This window comes from Dipodomys spectabilis, unplaced genomic scaffold (assembly GCF_019054845.1).
Source record: "Dipodomys spectabilis isolate Male_0828 unplaced genomic scaffold, ASM1905484v1 ptg000213l, whole genome shotgun sequence".
NCBI classification, from domain to species: Eukaryota; Metazoa; Chordata; class Mammalia; order Rodentia; family Heteromyidae; genus Dipodomys; species Dipodomys spectabilis.
In genome coordinates this window covers 1215969-1240064 of record NW_024870890.1, presented here as the reverse complement: position 1 = coordinate 1240064, position 24096 = coordinate 1215969, and the positions used below count along the sequence as shown (strand labels likewise).

The window sequence follows — 24096 nt, the reverse complement described above, 5'->3', positions numbered from 1 at the left end:
GTCCACGTGCTGGCATGGGCGCGGGGTCCACGTGCTGGCATGGGCGCGCGGGGTCCACGTGCTGGCATGGGCGCGGGGTCCACGTGCTGGCATGGGCGCGGGGTCCACATGCTGGCATGGGCGCGCGGGGTCCACGTGCTGGCATGGGCGCGGGGTCCACATGCTGGCATGGGCGCGCGGGGTCCACGTGCTGGCATGGGCGCGGGGTCCACATGCTGGCATGGGCGCACGGAGTCCACGTGCTGGCATGGGCGCGGAGTCCACATGCTGGCATGGGCGCGTGGGGTCCACGCTGCTGGCATGGGCACGGGGCCCAGAAACCCCAGGCTCGACCTCGTTCCGGAGGCTGGCACACCTGGCACAGTGCCCGCCTAGTGAGAACAAGGCGCAAGCTCAAACCAAAGTGCTGCCCCTTCTTAAATCCTTCATGGCTGCCACAAGTCAAGCAAGCAGAAAGCCATCCACAGAGGCTGAGCGGAGGTCTGTGAGGTCTGCCATGCCCCCCTCTTTTTGCAGATTGGTCTCTCACCGCCCCCCACAGCCATGTCTGACCCCTCCCCCGGGAGCGGCCCCTGCACTGCACCCTGTAAGGCCCCTCCGTTCCTTCTTTGCTGCAATTCCTCTGTACTTGTAGGATTCCAGCATTTGATGAGTAAAACATGAATAAATAACGCGTTGCCCTGTTTGCTTTCCTGCTAGACAGTATTCAATGAGGCCTTTTTAGTTTATTTCTTCTTTAATATTTCTCATTGTAGAAGATGGTCCCTTTGTAGCCGCTAAGTTTTTGTTTTTTCTCTTGTTGTTGCTTTGGTATAGTGGTCATCACACCATTATGCTATGTACCCTGGAACAGTAAAAATGAGAGCATGTATTGAAAAAAAGTGAGGGAAGAGAGACACAGCTAGTTCCTGTGTAAAGGACATTAAATGTTTTCTTGAACCCTACTTAAGAACAGGTTTTGCAGCACAGGTGTTCTGTAGGTAAAGCTCTCCCAACAGAGGATTGACGCTGGCTCTGTGCTGGTGAACTTCACCTTCGGTGCAGGGATGACAGGTGTCCTCTGGGGGGGAGAGGGGGTTGGGAGTCGCTTCAGAGTGGCGGGTGCAAAGCCACGGAGGGCCTGGAGGGAAGCTGGGAAGACCTCACAAGTGTTGCAGCATACTTCCTGCTGGTGCATGTTTGGAGGCTAAAGAGTGCTCTGGGAATTGTATTTCTTCAGCAAAACTTGTAACAGGGAGATTTGATACTCAGTTTCTCAAACAGTATGGAAACTTTCCTTACCATCTGCAGGCTCTGAGTTAGCAGGAGTGCAGAGTGAATCTACCCCAGGACATGGCGTAGCGGCCCCGCCCCCTCTTCACCTGCCGGTCCAGTGAATCACCAAGTAGGGGAGGACCAGGAGTCGCTCTGAGCCTGGGAACTTCCTTGGCTGTCGCTCACACCTCTGCCCACATCCGTGTCACAGGCACCACTAGTGGAACAGTGCTGAGCAGTGTTCACAACCTGCATAGCCTTTTGTCCAAGTGAAAAGTTTCTTATTTGAGAGCCAGAAATTGATATTGATTGAGCAGGAACCTACCCGACAGCATCCATTACTATTATCAGTGTCAATTATCTGGCACATGTCTTGCCTGCTCACTGTCATTTGTGATAAAGGGTAGCGGCAGCTCCATTGGGATCACACTCCTGCTGTCCTTGCTTTCCCCCGATATTCATAAAGTAAATTTTTTAAAAATCTGTGAGAAATGTAGCTATACCATCATCATCTGCATAGGACACACTCCAGTACAGCCAGAGGATTACTCATGGAAAAATTATTGATGGTGACAAAAGTAAGATGTCACCACTGTGGCCTCCTGCATCCACTCTGCTTGTTAATCATTTTCTCAGACTGCACTCCACACCTTCCAAGGAATCAACCCAACAGCTATCGGCAGCTTGCTGCATGAATGTCAGTATTCTGAATTGGGTTGTTAAGGCAAGTGAGTAAAACAAGATTTATATATCCAGCCACATTTAGTGTACTTCTTTACACAGGAGCTACATGTCTGTCCTCCCTCATTTTTCTCAATACATGCTCTCATTTTCACTGTTCCAGGTATACAGTGTCTATACCAAAGCAACAACGAGAAAAAAAACAAAAACTTCCATAATCTCTGGAAGGAGGAGAGGAAGACATATCACCATGCATTTTTCCTAGATAATTTACATGTAGATACCTTGAGCGACCATGGCTCCACAGGACACAGCCATTTACGTTAGGGCATTCATTATAAACTATATCCGGAAAGTAAAGATGCCACACTTCTCTCTCCTTTCCATTGGATTTCTGAGAGATATTGTGATAAGTTCATGTGTTTTGCTACCAGTGAAATGACAAAGTACTCACCAACACCCCACAGGGTTACCAGAGTCACAGGAACTCACCAATACCCCACAGGGTTACCAGAGTCACAGGAACTCACCCACCAACACCCCACAGGGTTACCAGACTCACAGAAACTCACCCACCAACACCCCACAGTGTTACCAGACTCACAGGAACTCACCCACCAACACCCCACAGGGTTACCAGACTCACAGGAACTCACCAACACCCCACAGGGTTACCAGACTCACAGGAACTCACCCACACCCCACAGGGTTACCTGACTCACAGGAACTCACCAACACCCCACAGGGTTACCAGACTCACAGGAACTCACCAACACCCCACAGGGTTACCAGACTCACAGGAACTCACCAACACCCCACAGGGTTACCAGACTCACAGGAACTCACCCACCAACACCCCACAGGGTTACCAGACTCACAGGAACTCACCCACACCCCACAGGGTTACCAGACTCACAGGAACTCACCAACACCCCACAGAGTTACCTGACTCACAGGAACTCACCCACCAACACCCCACAGGGTTACCAGACTCACAGGAACTCACCCACACCCCACAGGGTTACCAGAGTCACAGGAACTCACCAACACCCCACAGGGTTACCTGACTCACAGGAACTCACCAACACCCCACAGGGTTACCTGACTCACAGGAACTCACCAACACCCCACAGGGTTACCACACTCACAGGAACTCACCAACACCCCACAGGGTTACCACACTCACAGGAACTCACCAACACCCCACAGGGTTACCAGACTCACAGGAACTCACCCACCAACACCCCACAGGGTTACCAGACTCATAGGCACTCACCAACACCCCACAGGGTTACCTGACTCACAGGAACTCACCAACACCCCACAGAGTTACCGGACTCGAATAGTGGGTCTGGGATACAGCTCACTGGTGGAGCATGTGTTCATGCATAAGCGTCTGCGCTTAATCTCCCTCATTAGTTTTAACAAATGAATAAAAAAGCTAGGTGCTGGTGGCTTTCATCTGTAATCTTCAGAGACTGAGATCCAGAGGACTGAGATTCCCAGGCCTTCACCCTCTCCTGCCTTTGTAACAGTGCTGCCCACATCATCAGATGGTACCGTTTGGCATTTACTATTTAGCCACTTTCTTGCAGTACTCTTATCCATAATAGGAATTGGCTCAGGTTCACACTATTCCATTACAACAGAAACATAACAGTTAACAAATCTTGAAGATTCAGACATTAGATAATAATTAACACCTAACTTTAAAGAGCTTTATGAGGTATAAACACTTTCAGATCTCTAAGAATAAAAATCCATGTGCTAACTTTTACTTCTTTATAGCACATGAACCTTCTCACTTAAATGGCATCTAGTCTTCCTACAAACAGTTCACGTTCTTTGTGTCATACCTATTCATTGAACATCACTCATGTAGAATGTCGTCGATAATATAAAGTGAATAAAATTGAAACCAAAGTCCTATGCAAGAGACTTATATTCTACGAGTTGAAAACAGCCATAAAATGCATGTACAAATGTGTATATACGGTTACGTGGTACACGTGTGATTTTGTTGGGTGCATGCTAAGATGTGTGAATGTACCAGGCATGCAAAGGAAGACCCACCAGAGGCATCTGAGCGGCCTCTGAAACAGTGGGAGAAGAACATCTCAGAGAAGCCTACCTGCCCTGCATTGAAGGGAGGAAGGGCGCGGAAGAAGAAGCGTGGAGAATTTCCCCTTGTTCTAAATAAAGGGCTTCAGAGGCGCTTGGTGGGTTCTGAGTACAGGACTCAGATGATTTAACTCACATCTACAAAATGGGCTTTGACAACCACGGGGTAAGATACCGGTAGAAGGACACTACAGCCATGTACGTGAGAATGGTGATCGCGTTAGCCGTAGTTGTAGCAGCAGAAATGTTCAGACATGCTCAGATTGTGAATGTATTTTCCAAGTAGAAAGGGGAAAAAAAATCTGTTAGAACTGAACATTAAGTGTTCAGTTAAGAGAGAAAGGAGAAGAGTCTGTGGTTTGGGCATGAGTTGCTCCCACTGATAAAGAGGAGAAGATTACAGAAGGGGAAGGGCTGGCGGGGGGAGAAGGGTTTTTATTTGTGTTTGGATGTGTTTAGTTTGATGTCCAAATGGAAACGTAACAGGACCAGGAAGGTACCTAGGGCAGACATATAATCCAGAAGTCATCAGAGTGGAAAAGAGCACAAACCATAGCACGAGATGAATGGCATCAGGGGATGAATGGCAAAGGGAGATGTCTGCCACCCAGACCCGGTGCTCTCCGGGAAGCCCTGGGAGGTGGGAAGACAGGCACTGCGGTGCCCCAGAGACCCCTGCGCTTGCGGAATGAGGGGTTGCCTGCGGGCGTGAGGCCCGGCGGAAGCAGCCCCCAATGCATGGCCCTCCTCAGGAGAAGGGAGGGGCACCCTGCCCAAGAAATGCTCTTTAAATTCATGCAGAGCAAACAGTGGTGGTAGGTGAGGGAGGGCTTTGTTAGGCCAGAAGTCAATGTTGGTACCAACAGCAATGGTGCTGTTAAAGAAACTAGGACAGAGGAAGGGTTATGCAAAGGAGGGCAGATACTTGTCAGTACTTACTGAATTGTGGAAGTATTGGTAAGATGCCTAGTAGAGATAAATGTTACACCGTTGTGAGCACACAGACATGCTGGGAAGGTGCTCCAGTGTTTTTGTTTGTTTTGTTTTGTTTTTGTCGGTCGTGGGGCCTGAACTCTGGGCCTGGGCGCTGCCCCTCAGCTCTTCAGCTCAAGGCTAGCGCTCTACCGCTTGAGCCACAGCGCCACTTCCGGCTTTTTGCTTATGTGGTGCTGAGGAATCGAACCCAGGGCCTCAGGCGTGCAAGGCAAGCGCTCCACCACTGAGCCGCCTTCCCAGCCCTCCGGTGTTTCTTTTACTTCTTTTTTGGCGCTAAGGTTGAACTCGAGCCTCAGGCTGGCTAAGCATTGCACCATCGCTTGAGCCGTGCTTCAGCCCTCTTAGCACTGGTTATGTTTGTGATAGAGTCTATTTAATGCCCAAGCCACCTGGGCTGGCCCTACTTGTACTGAGGAAACATGGGACGTTTCATGCTGCTCTTGCCAGTAGCCTGCACTTGGCTCTTGAGTGTCTCTTCAGGGTGGCGTCTTGCACCTGGAGGCTCCCGGGTATTCCTCAGCACACGGTTTGTCTTCAGATTCCCTGTGCTGTTTCGGCGACACTGACTGCTGTCTCGTCTGTTGCAGCGTGGCTGAGTTCTATGACTACGGTCACGGGGTGAGTGAGGACCTCTACGACAGCTACGGTAAGACTCTTCTTCACCGCACCTGAGATCAGCCGGCCATTACTTCTGGCCAGAAGTCCCGGCTAAACTGACTTATGGAATTCCAGGGTGAGGTTTGACTTTCAGAGTCAGTGCCAGAAAACTGGGCAGATCAGTTTTGATCCAAATTTCAAAAGCAGTTAGCCGCAATCACGGAACCATCTGTGGCCACAGCAGGCGGCGGGCCGCGCCCCTGGCGTCTTTGCGCATGACGCAGCGGGGCGGCCCCTGGCGTCTCTGTGCCATGCGTGACGCAGCGGGGCGGCCCCTGGCGTCTCTGTGCCGCGCATGACGCAGCGGGGCGGCCCCTGGCGTCTCTGTGCCGCGCATGACGCAGCGGGGCGGCCCCTGGCGTCTCTGTGCCATGCGTGACGCAGCAGGGGCGGCCCCTGGCGTCTCTGTGCCATGCGTGACGCAGCGGGGCGGCCCCTGGCGTCTTTGCGCATGACGCAGCGGGGCGGCCCCTGGCGTCTCTGTGCCATGCGTGACGCGGCGGGGCGGCCCCTGGCGTCTCTGTGCCATGCGTGACGCGGCGGGGCGGCCCCTGGCGTCTCTGTGCCATGCGTGACGCAGCGGGGCGGCCCCTGGCGTCTCTGTGCCATGCGTGACGCAGCGGGGCGGCCCCTGGCGTCTCTGTGCCATGCGTGACGCGGCGGGGCGGCCCCTGGTTCCGCCTCCACTGTCCCAAACGCCATCAGAGTAATACACATGTGAAATCTTTAGACTTACTCTAAAACAACTTTCTAATTATTTTTCCGGTGTGCATAGTTCTTACAAGTCCAAGTAATACTTGGCTTGTAAAAATTAATAGTCAATAAGCACACTCTTCAATAGATTTAAAAAACTTCCTTAATTAAAATGCCACTTAAAGTGAATCATGATTTTATTCAGCATCGATTTGTTGAGTGTTTCTGACATATATTACAGTACGTCATCTAGTGTCTGCATAATACGGTGCCATCAACAGCATCGACGGATCTGCTGTGTGCAGTGCTAACTGTCCACCGCCTCGGAAGGTGATGCTTGCTAAACGTTTACAGTTTGGAGGGTTTTGTCAAAATTATGCAAAGGCCTCGCTGTTGCTCTTCCCAGGGAACAGTGACAGTGTCGGTTGCCAGTGTGTTTGGGGCTCCGCATAGTGAAGGGCTTGCTGTGTTGGGATGAAGAGAGGAAGGTGCAGCGGAGGGGGGGGAGCACCCCCGCTCCCCGTCCCCAGAGCCCCAAGCCGAGGAGCGTGCGGAGCACAAACCGCCGGCAACGCCAGTCAGAGCTGCGGGCCACCCGTCAGACACAGAGCCTTTACCGTGTAGAAGGACAGCTAGTTGTATCTTGTTGTCTGGGCTGAGATCTGATCACGTGGACACATACGGAGTGCCTGCTGAGCTGAGCCCAGAGATGCCTAGGAGGACTGGGGCTACACAGACAGACGTCCTTGTCATCAGTCAGGACATGGGAGTGTGGGTCGGTGCAGAGCGCCTGTCTAGTATGTGCGGGACCCGGAGCTTGTTCTCCAGCACCAGAAAAGATGTAGCAAGCCTTAAGTATATCTGCCTGATCTAACCCTCACTACAGTCCTGTGGGGCAGGTACACAAATTATCTTCCACAGTTTATAGATGAGGAACTGAGTGCTCTACACCTCTTGCTTCTGTTGAACACGTGAAAGAGCAAGAATATGAAATCAAAAGTGTCTGGAAAGAACAAGAGTTCTGCCTTGGGCTGAAGAGCTCAGGGACAGCGCCCAGGCCCAGAGTTCAAGCCCCACAGCCAACAAAAAAAAAGAAAAGAAAAGAAAAAGAGAGGAATAAAGGGAGGGAGGGAGGGAGGAAAGAAGGAAGAGAGGAAAGGAAGGGAGAGAGGAGCATCTAAGCATTAGAGACTCTGGGTAAAGACATCCAAATTTGAAAGAAAAACAGGTATTCTAAATTTGTCATTGTTTCTACAAAATTAGAAAACATTGTTCATTTCAGAAGTAATTATCCAGCGGCTACCCCATGTAAGCTAGTGTACTTAATCAAGAAAATAAAATCTTACAGAGCTTACCTCCCAGTGAGAAAATACATTATTATTTACAAATCACTTGTTTAAAATGCAATTTTGAGAGTGCAGCAGTAGTTATTTTACACTCAGTAAATCAACTGGAAGGAGATCGCTCTCATGAGCTTTCTCTTCCCTCAGTACATGCACTGAACTCAGTGGTGAGGCTGGTATCTGGTCAGTAATTTGCTATAAGAGATGAAACTTCTATTTCTCAATTATTTACATTTTAAAAGATTAACACTATGTGAGGTAATGGGGAAAGGCTCTATACAAAGGACTGGTTCTGGAGTCTTCTAACACAGAGGCAGTGGCTGGAGAGTGGAGTTGGTTTATTTAATCCCCTAGCCCTCCCATAATTCCTTCCTTGTGTCAGGTTCTGCTGACCTATCAATGTATAGAAAGAAACTATTCCTTTTGATTTAGAAGTCACAGCTTTCCATACACAAGATTTTGCATTGGGTCAAATTACAGTTTGCCAACAAGCAATGCCCTGCGCACGGAAAGCAGTCAATAAATTCTCTGCAATAAACTAATGAGGAAAAGTCTGGGCAAAGTAAGGAAGATAGTACTTTTAGGCAGCAATTTTCAGCTTATCACTTTTACCTCTTTAGAACTGCATCTCATCTCATAGTCTTGAAAGATTAGACACACGCAGACACATATATTTGCAGATATATGTGTATATGTGTGTAAAAAGAAACAAGGGAGATTGTTTGGCATCATGACTTTTATTTAGCCTGTAAAGTCGGTTGCCGCTCTTTAAACACGATCGAGTATACCTAAGTTTATGTGCAAGCATACGCCTCACGTTAAAGGCATTCCTTTTTGTTTCACAATGTTGATGTGTTAACGCTTTCTGCATTCTGATCCAAAGGTACTTCTCCATGTCACATGACAAGAGCTGTTTTTCAGGACAGGACTTAATGGCTGTCTTGGTTGGGGTTGGGGTAGATGTTCTATGGTGGGAAGCAAGAGAATGTGAGAGAGGTGTTGTGAGCAGTTTCAGCACACGTTGAGGTAGAGAAGCACGGACAAGTGGAGTCAGGGCAGAGTCCAGGCCAGGGTGCTGGATGGCCCCCAGGCCCTGCCTCTTCCCAGAACCTCCTGGGCTTGAGGCCACCGCAGAAGGGACCACAGTTCTGAGAGGCGTGCCTGTGCTGGCCGCATCCCGAGTATTAGAAATCTAAGCATAGATCTGATTAACCCAAAGAGAGACGCCAGAAGTTACATTTATACATTTTCCTATCATAGATTATAAAAGATAAAGTTACTATACCTTGAGAAAGTGTAGAGTTAATATGTATTTCAGCTGTGGTACAGCACTAACCATTCATAGCTCATTAGAAAGGGTTTTCTCTGAATTGCACAGCATGAGGAAAAGTACCTGCATGGCATTTCTATTCTGAGAATTTTATTTTTTTTATTCTTATTGTGAAAATACTGTACAGGGGTTTATAATTACATGGGCCAGATAATGAGTACATTTCTTATCAAGCATTGTAGCCTCCTCCTTTGTTTCCCCTTCCCATCCCATCCTCCCCCCGCCCCCCTGAGAATTTTAATATATATGATGTACAGGAATTAGTAAGAGCTCAAATGGTGCTATGGCTCAAGTGGTAGAGCACCAGCCTTGAGCTGGAGAGCTGAGGGACAGTGCTCAGGCCCAGAGTTCAAGCCCCATGACCAACAAAAAAATAAATTAAAAAAAAAAAAAGAGTTAGTAAGAGCTCAGCGTCACCCTCAGGAAGACCAAGCACATTAGTCCACATCATGGCTATCATATTTTGGCATGGGCTTTTGAGAACAAACTTATGCCTTTGAAAGCGGCTGATAACTCATGATGACGTAGATCATTGTCCTTTTGTGTTGATCATATAGATCAGCTCCCAGCTCAGACAGAGCAGTGAGGGCCAGCTTTGTTAGGTCTGTCCACTGCACAGGGACAGACAGACAGCCAGAGTCCCTCTGTGCACAGTGGTGTGGCAGCAGGTGGTGGAGCAATGTGCAAAGTACTGTCCAGCCCCAGCCAAGGGCTCCACCTGTGAGCATGACTGGCCACTCCACAACTCAGGCTGTGCCCACAGCCTGGTCTCACCGGGGTCCTCCTCTGGGACCTGTCCACACACCAGGACAAGGGACAGCTCCGCCCCCAGGGGTGGCTGTCAGACAAGGCGCAGGGACCAGGGGTGGCCATCAGACAAGGGGCAGGGACCAAGGGTGGCCATCAGACAGAAGACAGGGACCAGGGGTGGCCATCAGACAGGAAACAGGGACCAAGGGTGGCCATCAGACAGAAGACAGGGACCAGGGGTGGCCGTCAGACAGGAGACAGGGACCAGGGGTGGCCGTCAGACAGGAGACAGGGACCAGGGGTGGCCGTCAGACAGGAGACAGGGACCAAGGGTGGCCATCAGACAGAAGACAGGGACCAGGGGTGGCCATCAGACAGGAGACAGGGACCAGGGGTGGCCATCAGACAGAAGACAGGGACCAGGGGTGGCCATCAGACAGGAGACAGGGACCAGGGGTGGCCGTCAGACAGAAGACAGGGACCAGGGGTGGCCGTCAGACAGGAGACAGGGACCAGGGGTGGCCGTCAGACAGGAGACAGGGACCAGGGGTGGCCGTCAGACAGGAGACAGGGACCAGGGGTGGCCGTCAGACAGGAGACAGGGACCAGGGGTGGCCGTCAGACAGGAGACAGGGACCAAGGGTGGCCATCAGACAGGGGGCAGGGACCAGGGGTGGCCGTCAGACAGGGGGCAGGGACCAGGGGTGGCCGTCAGACAGGGGCAGGGACCAGGGGTGGCCGTCAGACAGGGGCAGGGACCAGGGCTGGCAGCACTGGGAAATGCAGGGCAGCAGGGCCGGCACTGGCGGAGCTTTCCTGCAGGTCCCTGTGCTTTTCTGCGCCCCCTCTCCCCGCCCTGGGCCCTGGGCCCTGGGCTCTGCGTGGGCTGGAATGGGTGCCCATGGGGCCTTGGGTCTCAGGCCCTGTCCCAGGCCCACTTGGCACTGAACTGAAGCACCGACTGGGATCTCGGTTGAGTCCTTTACACTCCCGTCCCTGTGTAAGTCTGTGACCAGTCCCCCCGGACTCTGATGAACTCAGGGGCTCATCCGGCAAGGATGAGAGCTCACAGCAGTGGCTGAAGCAGCTGTACCTTCCTCTTTGACAACAGCAATTGTAAGTTGGAGGACAGAGCACCTTCTTGACTGTCACAGATTCCAGCAGACGTGTGCGTGGCAGAGCTGGAGAGGCACACGCAGGCTTGCTAGAGGCCTGTTGTCCGGTATGGCAAAGGCAGTTTTTCATAGTTCCAGTGAAACAAATACATAGACTTTTTCTCCAGTGTGTATGTTAAGCAGTCGAGCAGGATGGGGTAAATCTGTGGACTCCAGCCAGCACAGCATGGCTTCTTTGAAAGTGCCACATCGGCTGGAGCAGGTGTTTGAAGAACTTTTCTACACAGGCTCAGACCACAGGTATTGCAGGCAATATTGTCTCGGCCACATGGACTCCGTCGGCTTGTGGAGCACAGGCAATCATCGGCAATATGGAAATAAGTGTCAGCGCCTCTCTGCCAGCAGAACATCACTTATTCATGGGGTCAGGCCGCACTGGCCGAGCGTGGGAAGAGGCCACAGTTTTCCAGCCCCTGACCTACATTGACCTGTGTGCTGAGCATCAAGGACAGTTCCCATGTTTAGTTTCTTCATGTACCCTACAATCCCACCTTGAAATAAACACAGACATGAGTCCCCAGTAGTGAAGAGACGATCCACTCTGTGTCATCAAGTAGAGAATGCATTAACCGTGTCCTGGTGGAGTTATCCTCAGAACCAACCCTACCATGCAGGTACAGAGTCTCCAAGACTTCTGTGCTGTGCACTCTGCCTATATCGAAGACCATTGTCCTTTGCTTTACAGTGAAAGTCGGTAATGTTTTCAGTTTCTTTGTGATCTCTGTAAACTAGTTCTTGGATGGCTTGACACTCAGCTCTGAGCAGTGGCCCTGAGATGTTGGGTTGGTACCCACCGCACCTCCTACCGCTGTCCATGGTGGTGTTCCTCACCTCCTACCGCTGTCCATGGTGGTGTTCCTCACCTCCTACCGCTGTCCATGGTGGTGTTCCTCACCTCACCTCCTACAGCTGTCCATGGTGGTGTTCCTCACCTCCTACCGCTGTCCATGGTGGTGTTCCTCACCTCCTACAGCTGTCCATGGTGGTGTTCCTCACCTCCTACCGCTGTCCATGGTGGTGTTCCTCACCTCCTACAGCTGTCCATGGTGGTGTTCCTCACCTCCTACAGCTGTCCATGGTGGTGTTCCTCACCTCCCTCCTACAGCTGTCCATGGTGGTGTTCCTCACCTCCTACCGCTGTCCATGGTGGTGTTCCTCACCTCCCTCCTACAGCTGTCCATGGTGGTGTTCCTCACCTCCTACAGCTGTCCATGGTGGTGTTCCTCACCTCCCTCCTACAGCTGTCCATGGTGGTGTTCCTCACCTCCTACAGCTGTCCATGGTGGTGTTCCTCACCTCCCTCCTACAGCTGTCCATGGTGGTGTTCCTCACCTCCTACAGCTGTCCATGGTGGTGTTCCTCACCTCCTACAGCTGTCCATGGTGGTGTTCCTCACCTCCTACAGCTGTCCATGGTGGTGTTCCTCACCTCCTACCGCTGTCCATGGTGGTGTTCCTCACCTCCTACAGCTGTCCATGGTGGTGTTCCTCACCTCACCTCCTACCGCTGTCCATAGTGGTGTTCCTCACCTCCTACAGCTGTCCATGGTGGTGTTCCTCACCTCCCTCCTACAGCTGTCCATGGTGGTGTTCCTCACCTCCTACAGCTGTCCATGGTGGTGTTCCTCACCTCACCTCCTACAGCTGTCCATGGTGGTGTTCCTCACCTCCTACAGCTGTCCATGGTGGTGTTCCTCACCTTCCTCCTACAGCTGTCCATGGTGGTGTTCCTCACCTCCTACCACTGTCCATGGTGGTGTTCCTCACCTCCTACCGCTGTCCATGGTGGTGTTCCTCACCTCCTACAGCTGTCCATGGTGGTGTGTGTCTCTCAGTGATGTCCCTCTCTCTATGTTCACATGTCCCCCACTGCTGACCCAAACATAAGATCTACTCTCCAGGAAGAACTGAACTCTGTCAGAAGGCCCAGAGAACCTACCCTGAGATCACCTGAATTCACATGTAAACTCAGTCTTAGGTTCCTTTCCCAAAGACATCATAGACATAGTAGTCTGCAGTGGCTTGGTAATATTTGATGTTTCCAAGTTTTGTATTGTTTTGTTTTATTATTAGTTTGTTTGGGCTAAATTCCATAACTTGGAGACTAATGAAAATCCGTTTCTAGTGTAACCAGTATCTTAAGCCTTTCTATTTTAAAGCTATGTATGTGTTAAGCATTGTGTAGACTATCTAGCTATACAAAGAGATTACAGCTCCACCAATCAGGTTTTGGGTGCAATGCATCTTAATCAGTGCCACTCATTTTATCATTTCCTACTTCCACCTATTCCTACTCTCAAGTTACATATTTCAAATGTAAGACTTTTATTGCTTGTTTTGCTACTTGAAATCTTCCCTGCTGTCTGCCCAGCTTACCATTGTCTCTGCCCATGTAGTTGAGCTCCGCAGATGTCAGCGCTGGGCCGCATCGTGTCTCTGGGGGCATTTGAAAATACAAAAGCATGGACCTCTCCCCATAACTTTGCAATCAGTTCATTTGTGAGACAGATAACCAGCATTAGTTATTGTGGATTTTTGTTTATGAGTCTGGTATAATCTGAGTTAAGTGAGGGCTAAGAACCGCTGGTTACTATTTCTAATTCTAGAATTCTGTGTCAAATGATGAAATGAAGAATGGACTGCACTGAGTCCCCTTTCTGTTGTGTGGCATTGAGATCTAATATCCGACAACGGGGCATTCATCAAAGGACTTTAGCTTTCTCCCATCCAAGCACTCACCAAGCCGGACCCCACGTCAGCTTCCAAGACCAGACGAGATTGCACGCATTCAGGGTGGCATGGCTGTAGACAGGACTTTGACTTTCTTTGAATCATCCCACGAATGTTTAGTTTCAAGTGAGAGCGAGTGACAGGTGTTTTTCTGGATACGTCATGAGGTGGACACAGTGGTGAGTGCTGAGCTCTGCTGCCCCCTTAGCCTGGGTGGCCTGCTGTGTCCTGCGTGGCTTTGTGATGCCTGTGAGTCACCTGTGTGTCCCTTTCTTGTTCGTAGTGCCAGAGGAATGGGCCGCCAGCCGCTCCAGCCTGAAGGCCCCGCCGCCTAGGCCGGCCCGAGGGGGATTCCGGGAGCACCCCTACGGTAGATATTGAAGGTCTCAGAGACCCCACCAAAAGAGAGTTCGTAGCCGTGGTCTCCACACGAACGGCAACAAGACAAGTAATAGTCCTCCTTTGTTTCATTTTTCTACGCTAGGGTTAACTGCTTAGGACTGTGCCCGTGTTTCTTGTATTTCCCTCTATGCTGCTGACGTTTGTTGACATTAGTATTATTTTACAAAATGAATTGAAAAAGACATTGGCAAGCATAGTGTATAAACCATTCAGTAGGATGATATTCTCTTGGTGGTTTTGCATTGTCCTGTGTAAGCTTTTCTTTTTCTTCTTTTATTTTTCCTTTCCTTTTTTTTAGAAAGAGCATGAATCTGTTGACAGATTTTGAGTCTCAACCAACTAGCAGAAATTTTGTTTACGGTTGCTAAATTCAGACTGTAATATGATTGTTGAGCTAGCGGATAATAAAGTTGTAGATAAGATGTTTTAACTTGTCTTTTAATATCTGTTAGTTAGATAAAGATGTTCAATATTAAGTTTGTAAATTTAATTTTAACTGTTTTCATGGGGTTGAAAACAAGTAGCTACTGTATGTTTGTAGCTAACTGAATTTGTTCAGTGTTTTAACCTGTATTTGTTAAAAAGAAAAAACACACATAAAGTTCCATGTTACGCTTCACTAAATAGGAAACCACAATCTGTCAAATATGTTTGCCATAACTTGTCAATAAAGCTGAAAACCTTTGTAAAAACTAAATTTGGAATTACTTGTTTTCTAGCTTTAAATGCCTGCTTTATTTCTTCTTCAAGAAATGCCTAAAATGTTTTCTATTTAAAAATTACAAAAATGAACCCAAGCCTGTTTTAAGATATTTGTGTAATACTTTAAAATGTATTAATAACTTATGGTTGTTAAACAATTTAAAAGTTAACAAGCTAAACTGTTACATGAATCATGGTTAGTAAACACTAATGTATAACATGTTAATGGAAAGAATGGATTTAGAATAATAAATGGATTTAAACTATCCTATAAGCTTTATCTTGCTAAACACAAATTCTGATTGACTTGTTTGCATTAGCATGTCTCTCGTGAGAAAGAGTAATGGAGTATAAAGAGGTAAGATTACCACTTACCACCGTCTAAATGCCTAGTTCTTCAACCTTTGAGTTTCCCCGCACATTAAATATCCCATCCAACATGTAAGCATTGCGTAGACTCACCTGACCGCTTTCCCTCGAAGGAGTGTGTGACTTCATTTGCGTAGTTTATACCAATTGTTTTGACAAACAAATCATCAGTGTCTCTGGCCAGTTGTTGCTCTTCAACTTCAAAAACTTTATTTGTAATTTTCAGTGCTAAATATCACCGCCCTCAAAGGCACTTTAGAGGGCTGATATTTCTTTTGAGACTATCAGACTTGATGGCTGATGATTGTTAAGGAAATATGTCGCACGACTCAAAGGATGACTAAACACTAAACAGGTAACACTAACAGCAACTCTGTAATTTTGCCTATGCAACCGTAATGTTAAATATTCTCAGTTATTAAGTTCCTGATAGTTAAAAAAGTAAACCTACAAAAACATAACAAATAGGTCTATAGGCTATTAAAACAACTAATTACCATTAACTAGAGGCAACAAAATTATGTTACAATATATAACCCTCAAGGCAATAAACAGAACTAAAATTAACAATAACAGTAATGCAGCTCTTGCTAATATCAAATATAAGCTAAATTTTGATGGAAAAAAAAAGAGAAATACTTGGTGGTAGGGATGAATGCCAAAACAGTTACCTTGTCAGCATAGTTTGTTGTTCATAGTGGCTTTTGTCATGTGATCGGTTTACTTTTTTGCTGCTAACCAGCCTGGGCGTACTGCTGTTGAGTCTTTGCAGCTGGAGTTGCATGCGAATAGTTTTATGAAGTGTGTGTTTGTCCTCAATTAAAATTGTAAATATTTGCCTTTCACAGAATACTGCTCAATTGTATTTAATTTTATTTTCCTATTCTTTCTCACTTTTAGGGATCCACAGGCAAAGAACACATAATTGAATCATGGATGTGATGGAGAAGAAAGGCCATGGTAAGCTTATTTTTTGTTTTCTTTGAAGTTGGTCATCTTTACTGACAAGAAAACATGACATGACTCAGACCTGTAACATGGGCTCTACACCAGTCAGCATTGCTTCTGGAAATACTGAAAGGGCTTAGCTTGTCATTAGGAAACTGAACTAAAGATCTGATCTGGTTTTTTACCTGGCAAGGCTTTCTACGTTTATTCACCTGCTTGTCAAATAGAATGAATTAGTGGCTAATCCGCTATCTTCTTTGCTATGGTTCACTTGCCTGTATTAAAACTTCTACTCAGAACATAACAGAGAAGGAAATCGTGCCCATTAGCTAAGATAAAGAAGGGAAGACAGAAGTTCTTCCACACGCTACATGCTGTCAGCCAGCGAACGACATCCTGTCAATCAAAGTCAAGCAAAATTACCAAGCATCTCCAGTGTTTTCCTGCTTCTGATACCAGATTAGTCAATAAGCTCCTTTCTCAGCTGCCATTTTATTTGGTTTAGCAAAAAGTTACTACTACCAAGAACCACCAGAAGTTGAAACTTGACATCTGTACACAAGAGGTGCAGGTATTAGTCATTATGCTTCTGAATGAAAGCCTGTATTGGGAGCGGGAGTTATGAAACTGACACGGAGAGATTTGGGGTGACCTGGGGCTGCGTTTGACACTGTCCTCTTTCTACAATATATGTAATGAAGGTTAGCTCCCTGTCCTCTCGGGAAGGGGGTGCTGGGACGTGACGGGGCTGAGGGAGCCACGTGGGGCCCCGTGCTCATTCCGTGGCAGGCAGGGACGGCTCTCGGGAAGGGAGCGGAGAGGCTGTGCGAAAAGCCTCTGATTCATAGAGCTGGAAAAGTTCAACTGTCTGAGAGGAAGCAGAAGGTCAGTACACCGAGGTGCATAGACAAGGACAAGCCCTGGGGGGTGTCGAGTCTTTCAGATTTTATGGGAAAGGTAAGCGGGAAGCTGCTGTGGAATTGAAGTAACGTTCAGAATGAACGTACCCAGGGAGACCAGGCCAGCCTCAAGTCCACTCAGGGTTGCAACTGCGTCATCATGGACAGCATCTCAGAGTGCATATTGTAAAAGTAACTGTTTCACGGCATGTGGGCTCCAAGTATAGGCATTTAACTACGGATAAAAAAAAGGTAAAACTTGCGGAGAGAAATTCTGAAGGTAATCATTAATATTCTAAATCTGATTTGATTATTTAAGACCAGTTTATGAAGCAAGGAGATAAAGAAGATTGACTTTAGATAATCCAGCTTATTATTTCTCCTGTATTTTTTTCAACTAAAAGGTTTGATCTGATAGAGCAATGAAAGAAGACCCAGCCAGGGATGGCTCCAATTTGGGTGTAATAAATCCATTCATGCACATGGCTTTTCTTCACTGTCCGTATCTGATGACTCTACCTCCTGTTTATCTGTAAAGGACTACAACTCTATTCTCACTTATGGGCGAAGGGCTGGGTAGGTTGGTGACAGGAGCCTTGGTCTAGAGGCTGCATGGGAGGCAGGTCACGTGGCGCCTCCCGCGCAGTGCACGCAGGCTGCCGCCCAAAGCAGCGGTCCGAAAACTCTGCCCTGCTGGTGAGAGACCAGCCAAGAGCTGTGTTCACACAGGTGTGATGCACGCACACACGCACAGCCCCTGCGGGAGGCTGGGCGGGTTGCATGCTGCCACCGGGCAGGCATGCTCCCTGGCACCTCGTCCACCCTCCACCAGACAGCAGCGGGCATCCTCGGCCCCCGGCCTCTGGCCAGACGCCCCAGCCCACAGAGCCCTGCAGCTTTAAGTTAGCGCACTGGGCACGCCCCAGCCCACAGAGCCCTGCAGCTTTAAGTCAGGCACTGAGCACGCCTCAGCCCACAGAGCCCTGCAGCTTTAAGTCAGCGCACTGGGCACGCCTCAGCCCACAGAGCCCTGCAGCTTTAACTCAGCGCACTGGGCACGCCTCAGCCCACAGAACCCTGCAGCTTTAACTCAGCGCACTGAGCACGCCTCAGCCCACAGAACCCTGCAGCTTTAAGTCAGGCACTGGGCACGCCTCAGCCCACAGAACCCTGCAGCTTTAAGTCAGGCACTGGGCACGCCTCAGCCCACAGAGCCCTGCAGCTTTAAGTCAGCGCACTGAGCACGCCTCAGCCCACAGAACCCTGCAGCTTTAACTCAGCGCACTGAGCACGCCTCAGCCCACAGAACCCTGCAGCTTTAAGTCAGGCACTGGGCACGCCTCAGCCCACAGAACCCTGCAGCTTTAAGTCAGGCACTGGGCACGCCTCAGCCCACAGAACCCTGCAGCTTTAAGTCAGGCACTGGGCACGCCTCAGCCCACAGAGCCCTGCAGCTTTAACTCAGCGCACTGGGCACGCCTCAGCCCACAGAGCCCTGCAGCTTTAACTCAGCGCACTGGGCACGCCTCAGCCCACAGAGCCCTGCAGCTTTAACTCAGAGCACTGGGCACGCCTCAGCCCACAGAGCCCTGCAGCTTTAACTCAGCGCACTGGGCACGCCTCAGCCCACAGAACCCTGCAGCTTTAACCCAGAGCACTGGGCACGCCTCAGCCCACAGAACCCTGCAGCTTTAAGTCAGCGCACTGGGCATTCCTCTCAAGGAGGCCCTGAGCCCTGCTGTGCTGCCCACCCTCAGCCACCAGGGGTGCCAGGGAAAGGAGTTTTTTGTTGTTGTTTCTTGCTGGTCCTAGGACGTGAACTCAGGGCCAGGGCACTGCCTCTGGGCCTCTCGGTGCTCAAGGCGAGCACTCTACCACTTGAGCCACAGTGCCACTTCCAGCTCTTTGAGTAGTTTATTGGAGATAAGAATCTCACGGAGACTTTTCTGCCCAGGTTGGCTTCAAACCACAATCCTCAGGTCTCAGCCCCCTGAGAGGCTAGGATGACAGGCGTGAGCAAAGTGTTTTTAATAGTAATAAAAGTAAGTGGAGGGAGGGTTTACGCCAGCAAACATTTTTCACAAAGTGCTCTGATTGTCGGAATCAACGTGATGCCATTTGAGGACCCACGGATTGTTTTCAGTCTCACCCACTTCTCAGCTTCCACATTCAGTTTATGAATGGAACTAAGCCCTTTAGATTAAGAGCGTTGCCACACAAGCAGTTTTTAAATGAAGTTGGCACAAAATGACATGTGAAAGGCTCCCAGAAATTCTTTGAGATGTTGTTTTAAAACTATGTTAGAAAATACAGTTTTTATTCCTGGACTGTTTTTCACCTACAAAATGCAGTGTACAGTTCTGAAAGCCATACATGTCCTTTAAGAATACAGCATGTGGAAGTCTGCAAAGTATGGTTTGTTTGGATCGTGGTCAGAACTTGGTTCCAAGTTCAGTGTGAAGTTCCATTTGCCGCTCTTGGAAGTGCCAGGGAGGTTAGATTTCTGTTGAGATACCATACAAAACTGATTCAAAATGTACAGGTACATGTTAGTTTATAAAATTCCCCCCACCATCTGTGTATGGTGTGAAAGTGTAGCCCTAATGACTCTAAAAATAATGACAGTGGAACTTTCCATTTCTAGAGAAGATATACCAGGAAGAGTACTAGAGTGTTTACAGAGAAACTTTCACAAATCACCTGCAACTCTCAAAAGCATGCAAAGGACACACAGTTAACCCAGTTCTATGGGGAGAAAGTAATGCACCACTCCAAATATGTAACAAAGCCAGTATTTGATGGCCCACACATTTTCCAAATTCTATGCCTATTTTCAAATCCAAGTAGATTTATTGAAAGAAGAAAATCCCAGACAGTCTTATAATAATTTCTATTCTTAGCAATCTAATACTCAAACATTGCGATCAAACTAACATTGAAGTACATCTTTACTTGGATCTTTCCTCAAATCTATCATTCTTCCAAAATTTCTAATTCCATCTTAGAAAAGTAGACATGAAAATATTCCCCATTTCTCAAAAAACATGACTAGTATTTTGTAGAACAAATGAATGCATTAATAATCTAAATTCTCTTTTGTGACATGTTTGAAATAAAGCAGCCTCATGATTAAATGAGCATGAACGCCGTCCCAGCCTGTCTGTGCAGGCCAGAGCTCTGCTCCACAGAACGGAGATCAGTTCAGAAGAAGTGTCTTGTTTAAGGTACGCAGCGTGTTAAGAACTGAAAGTTCCAGATGATCATTTTTAAGGCACTATCCGTTGCTAGGACAACATGTGACATTTGTAACTGGACAGTCCAAGGCTGGACAGCACAGCTGATCTTATGGCGGGCACATAGCAGCCATCAGTCTCCATGTAGAACCTGTACAGGGTAGAGAGATAACCTGGGGCGGGGGGGGAGCCTCTCTAATAAGCTGATGGCAGCTCCATCTTCTGTGTTACTGTGGAAGGAATTGTGAGAAAAGCAGTGATCTAATCATCTACACTGGCTACTTCCTGACCTCTGGCTTACCTTGCACACACATGCACACTCACGTCGCACACACGCTCATTCATTCAGAGTGGAAGTGCGCAGCTCCATAGCAGCTTGTGCTCAATGCTCTTCCTTCACGCTGCGAAATCTCTGGTCTTGTTCATGTTATTGCTGATGACAGACTTTGTGCTCCACTTGTTTTTAATGGCTGCTTAGTAGCCTGCAGTGTCTGTGTGAACTGTTCTCCAGGGTGTAGGTTTGGGCAGTGATCCCTGGTGTACATGTGGGCAGTGATCTGGGATGTGTGTGGACAGTGGTCTGTGGTGTCTGTGTGGACAGTGGTCTGTGGTGTCTGTGTGGACAGTGGTCTGTGGTGTCTGTGTGGACAGTGGTCTGTAGTGTCTGTGGACAGTGGTCTGTGGTGTCTGTGTGGACAGTGGTCTGTGGTGTCTGTGTGGACAGTGGTCTGTTGTGTCTGTGTTTACAGTGGTCTGTGGTGTCTGTGTGGACAGTGGTCTGTGGTGTCTGTGTGGACAGTGGTCTGTGGTGTCTGTGTGGACAGTGGTCTGTATCTGTGTGGACAGTGGTCTGTATCTGTGTGGACAGTGGTCTGTGTCTGTGTGGACAGTGGTCTGTGGTGTCTGTGTGGACAGTGGTCTGTGTCTGTGTGGACAGTGGTCTGTATCTGTGTGGACAGTGGTCTGTGGTGTCTGTGTGGACAGTGGTCTGTATCTGTGTGGACAGTGGTCTGTGGTGTCTGTGTGGACAGTGGTCTGTAGTGTCTGTGTGGACAGTGGTCTGTGGTGTCTGTGTGGACAGTGGTCTGTGTCTGTGTGGACAGTGGTCTGTGGTGTCTGTGTGGACAGTGGTCTGTATCTGTGTGGACAGTGGTCTGTGGTGTCTGTGTGGACAGTGGTCTGTATCTGTGTGGACAGTGGTCTGTATCTGTGTGGACAGTGGTCTGTGGTGTCTGTGTGGACAGTGGTCTGTATCTGTGTGGACAGTGGTCTGTGGTGTCTTGTGGACAGTGGTCTGTATCTGTGTGGACAGTGGTCTGTGGTGTCTGTGTGGACAGTGGTCTGTATCTGTGTGGACAGTGGTCTGTATCTGTGTGGACAGTGGTCTGTGGTGTCTGTGTGGACAGTGGTCCAGCTTGGGTCTTCTTGCTTCTGCTCAGTCTGGCTGGTGCTGTGGACCTTCCCTGTGCAGCTAGAATATGGCCTGCACCCCTGGCCCGGCCGTGCGCTGTCCCCGCCGCTCGGATGGCAGGCATGTGCCTGCAGTGAGTCTCGTGAACTGGCTGGTGGTTTGCCCAAGGTGGTTCTTGAACCATGATCTGCCCGTCTGCCTGCCCTGCAGCTAGGGTTACAAGCCTGAGCCCTTGTACTTGGTGTGTGTGCTTGATGGTGACTCTTAATTGTCAGGAGTTTATTTGCATTTTTGTGATGATTGGTAATGCCGATCATTTTTCATAAACCTATTGGCCTTTTGAACAAGCATTTGGTCATTGTTTGAAGTATTTTTGAAAATCAGTAATTTCCTAACAACTCTACAAAGGATGCTGTCTGAACACATTGAGTCTTGCTCAGTATTTTAGGTATTGTGCCTTGCTGTATTTATGTGCCTGCCTGCTGCTAACCAGATGAAAGCCATCTATATCTAAGCACAGAATTTAGCTTTCGGAGTACTCAAATAATAATCAAAAGTATTTGATTATATAACTTCAGTGAAAATAAACTAGAAAATTTTGTTGCTAGAACAAGTCTTGGTTACTTGTTTGCTTACTGAAACATGTTGTGTTGTACTGCTTTGTCCCAATCTGTAACGACAGCATCAGATGGAGTTCCAGCTCTTATCTCTTGTGCTGTCAGACAGTGCATATCACCGAAATGTTTCCTCTTTTATTTTGTGTCAAAATATGGTAGCACAGTGAAGGTGAGCAGATGGGTTTGAGAAGGAAAATGATGTAGCCAGAAGCTGAGAAAGGCCCACCCAGTCCTGAGACGCAAGAGATTGCAACTTGAACAACGAAGTTGTTCATCACAGGAGTGAGTGTCCCAGACATGAAAATTATCCTCTCCTCTATGGCTTGTAATCTATGATCCCACTGAGTAACTTCCGAAATTCCAGCTGCACGGCCAGCTCAGGCCGTCTTGCTGCTACATGGCCAGATCAGGCCGTCTTGCTGCTGCGCGGCCAGCTCGGGCCGTCATGCTGCTACATGGCCAGCTCAGGCCGTCTTGCTGCTGTGCCGCCAGCTCGGGCCGTCTTGCTGCTGTGCGGCCAGCTCGGGCCGTCTTGCTGCTGTGTGACCAGCTCGGGTCATCTTCCTGCTACACGGCCAGCTCGGGCCGTCTTGCTGCTGTGTGACCAGCTCGGGCCATCTTGCTGCTACACGGCCAGCTCGGGCCGTCTTGCTGCTGCGCGGCCAGCTCAGGTCGTCTTGCTGCTGTGCGGCCAGCTCGGTCCGTCTTGCTGCTGCGTGGCCAGCTCGGGCCGTCTTGCTGAGTTTACCTTGAGCTCCTCCTGCCTGTCTCAGAGCAGTTATTTTTTAGATGGACATGAACTCCTTTAGTGATCCTCTTGTCAGTCTTCCAAGAGTCTGGTACTGTGAGTTTGTGTCACTGAACTCAGCTCAGAAAAATTGCTTTAGTAGACCATTTTTCCTTCTTCTGATTTTTCACTACTTTGGAAAACTTGTGTCCAGTGTCGAATGAAAACTCACATCAGCCGTTCTCAGTGGATGGCAAGTCCGCTTTGTGTTCTTAGAAAATTCCAAATACTGTATGTCATTTGCCTGTGGAGTTGCTGAGAACGTAGAATGTATAAGTGCTTAGAATATGCCCGTGCGGTCTTAGCCCACCTCTGCCCCTCATGGGTTTGAGGGTGCCGTCTCTTAGCTCACATTGTAAGAGTCCTACATTTTGTTGTACTGTGCAGTATGTATAGATATAAACTAAATTCTATTGGAAGAATTAGCTCCACAAAGATTCTTAGCAAGAGTTTGCTGGTCAGTTGATGTGTTTAGATTACTGAAAATGTTTTGAAAAGGATGTTGTCAAAGGTTACGTGGGAAAGGTCCAGCTTACTGATGTGTTGACTTGATTCCGTGGCAGTGGGGCTGTGGATAGTTCTGTCAGGCCTTGACTGTACAGTGCAATGTGTTAGGTAGCCCAGCGTTTCTGCAGCTGCACCCTGACACCCAGGCACATGCAGAGAGGACAGATGGGTAACGCCATCTCGCCGTGTCCACCGCGAGAGCACGTGCAGCCAGAAAGCTCTAGCTGAGTGCTGGCCTCTGTCACACATGGGCCGAGGGTCCCGGGAGTAGCGGGAAGGAACAGCCAGAAGTCACCTTTCAGATAGCAAAAGGCAGAGCTCTCCTCGGAAAGACTGGGCATCTCTCATCTGGGGGAGCACAGGATGTATTTGATAACTGCACCCCACGGACCCTGTGTATTGGTAGTTGGGCTTTCTCTCCATGGTAATCAGCCATTCCTCACTGAAAACGGGTGACACTGGATGGTAGGAACCATGCAACGGAACTTTCCT

At 48.8% G+C, this 24096-nt stretch overlaps 1 protein-coding gene across 2 annotated transcripts in view; it reads left to right on the top strand.

Annotated features, from left to right (window-relative positions):
* Khdrbs2 (KH RNA binding domain containing, signal transduction associated 2) overlaps positions 1-24096 on the top strand; it is a 281691-nt gene that overhangs the window by 236112 nt on the left and 21483 nt on the right. Inside the window, exons 8-10 of one of the 2 annotated variants that reach the window (XR_006150186.1) lie at positions 5640-5698; positions 14013-14177; positions 16103-16162. Coding sequence is in view for 1 of the 2 variants with exons in the window: in XM_042696953.1 (XP_042552887.1) it covers positions 5640-5698; positions 14013-14110 (157 nt within the window). In the remaining variant the exon portion in view is untranslated. Of the gene's footprint in view, positions 1-5639; positions 5699-14012; positions 14915-16102; positions 16163-24096 lie in introns of those variants that run through there. The other variant, XM_042696953.1, reaches the window with a different exon arrangement.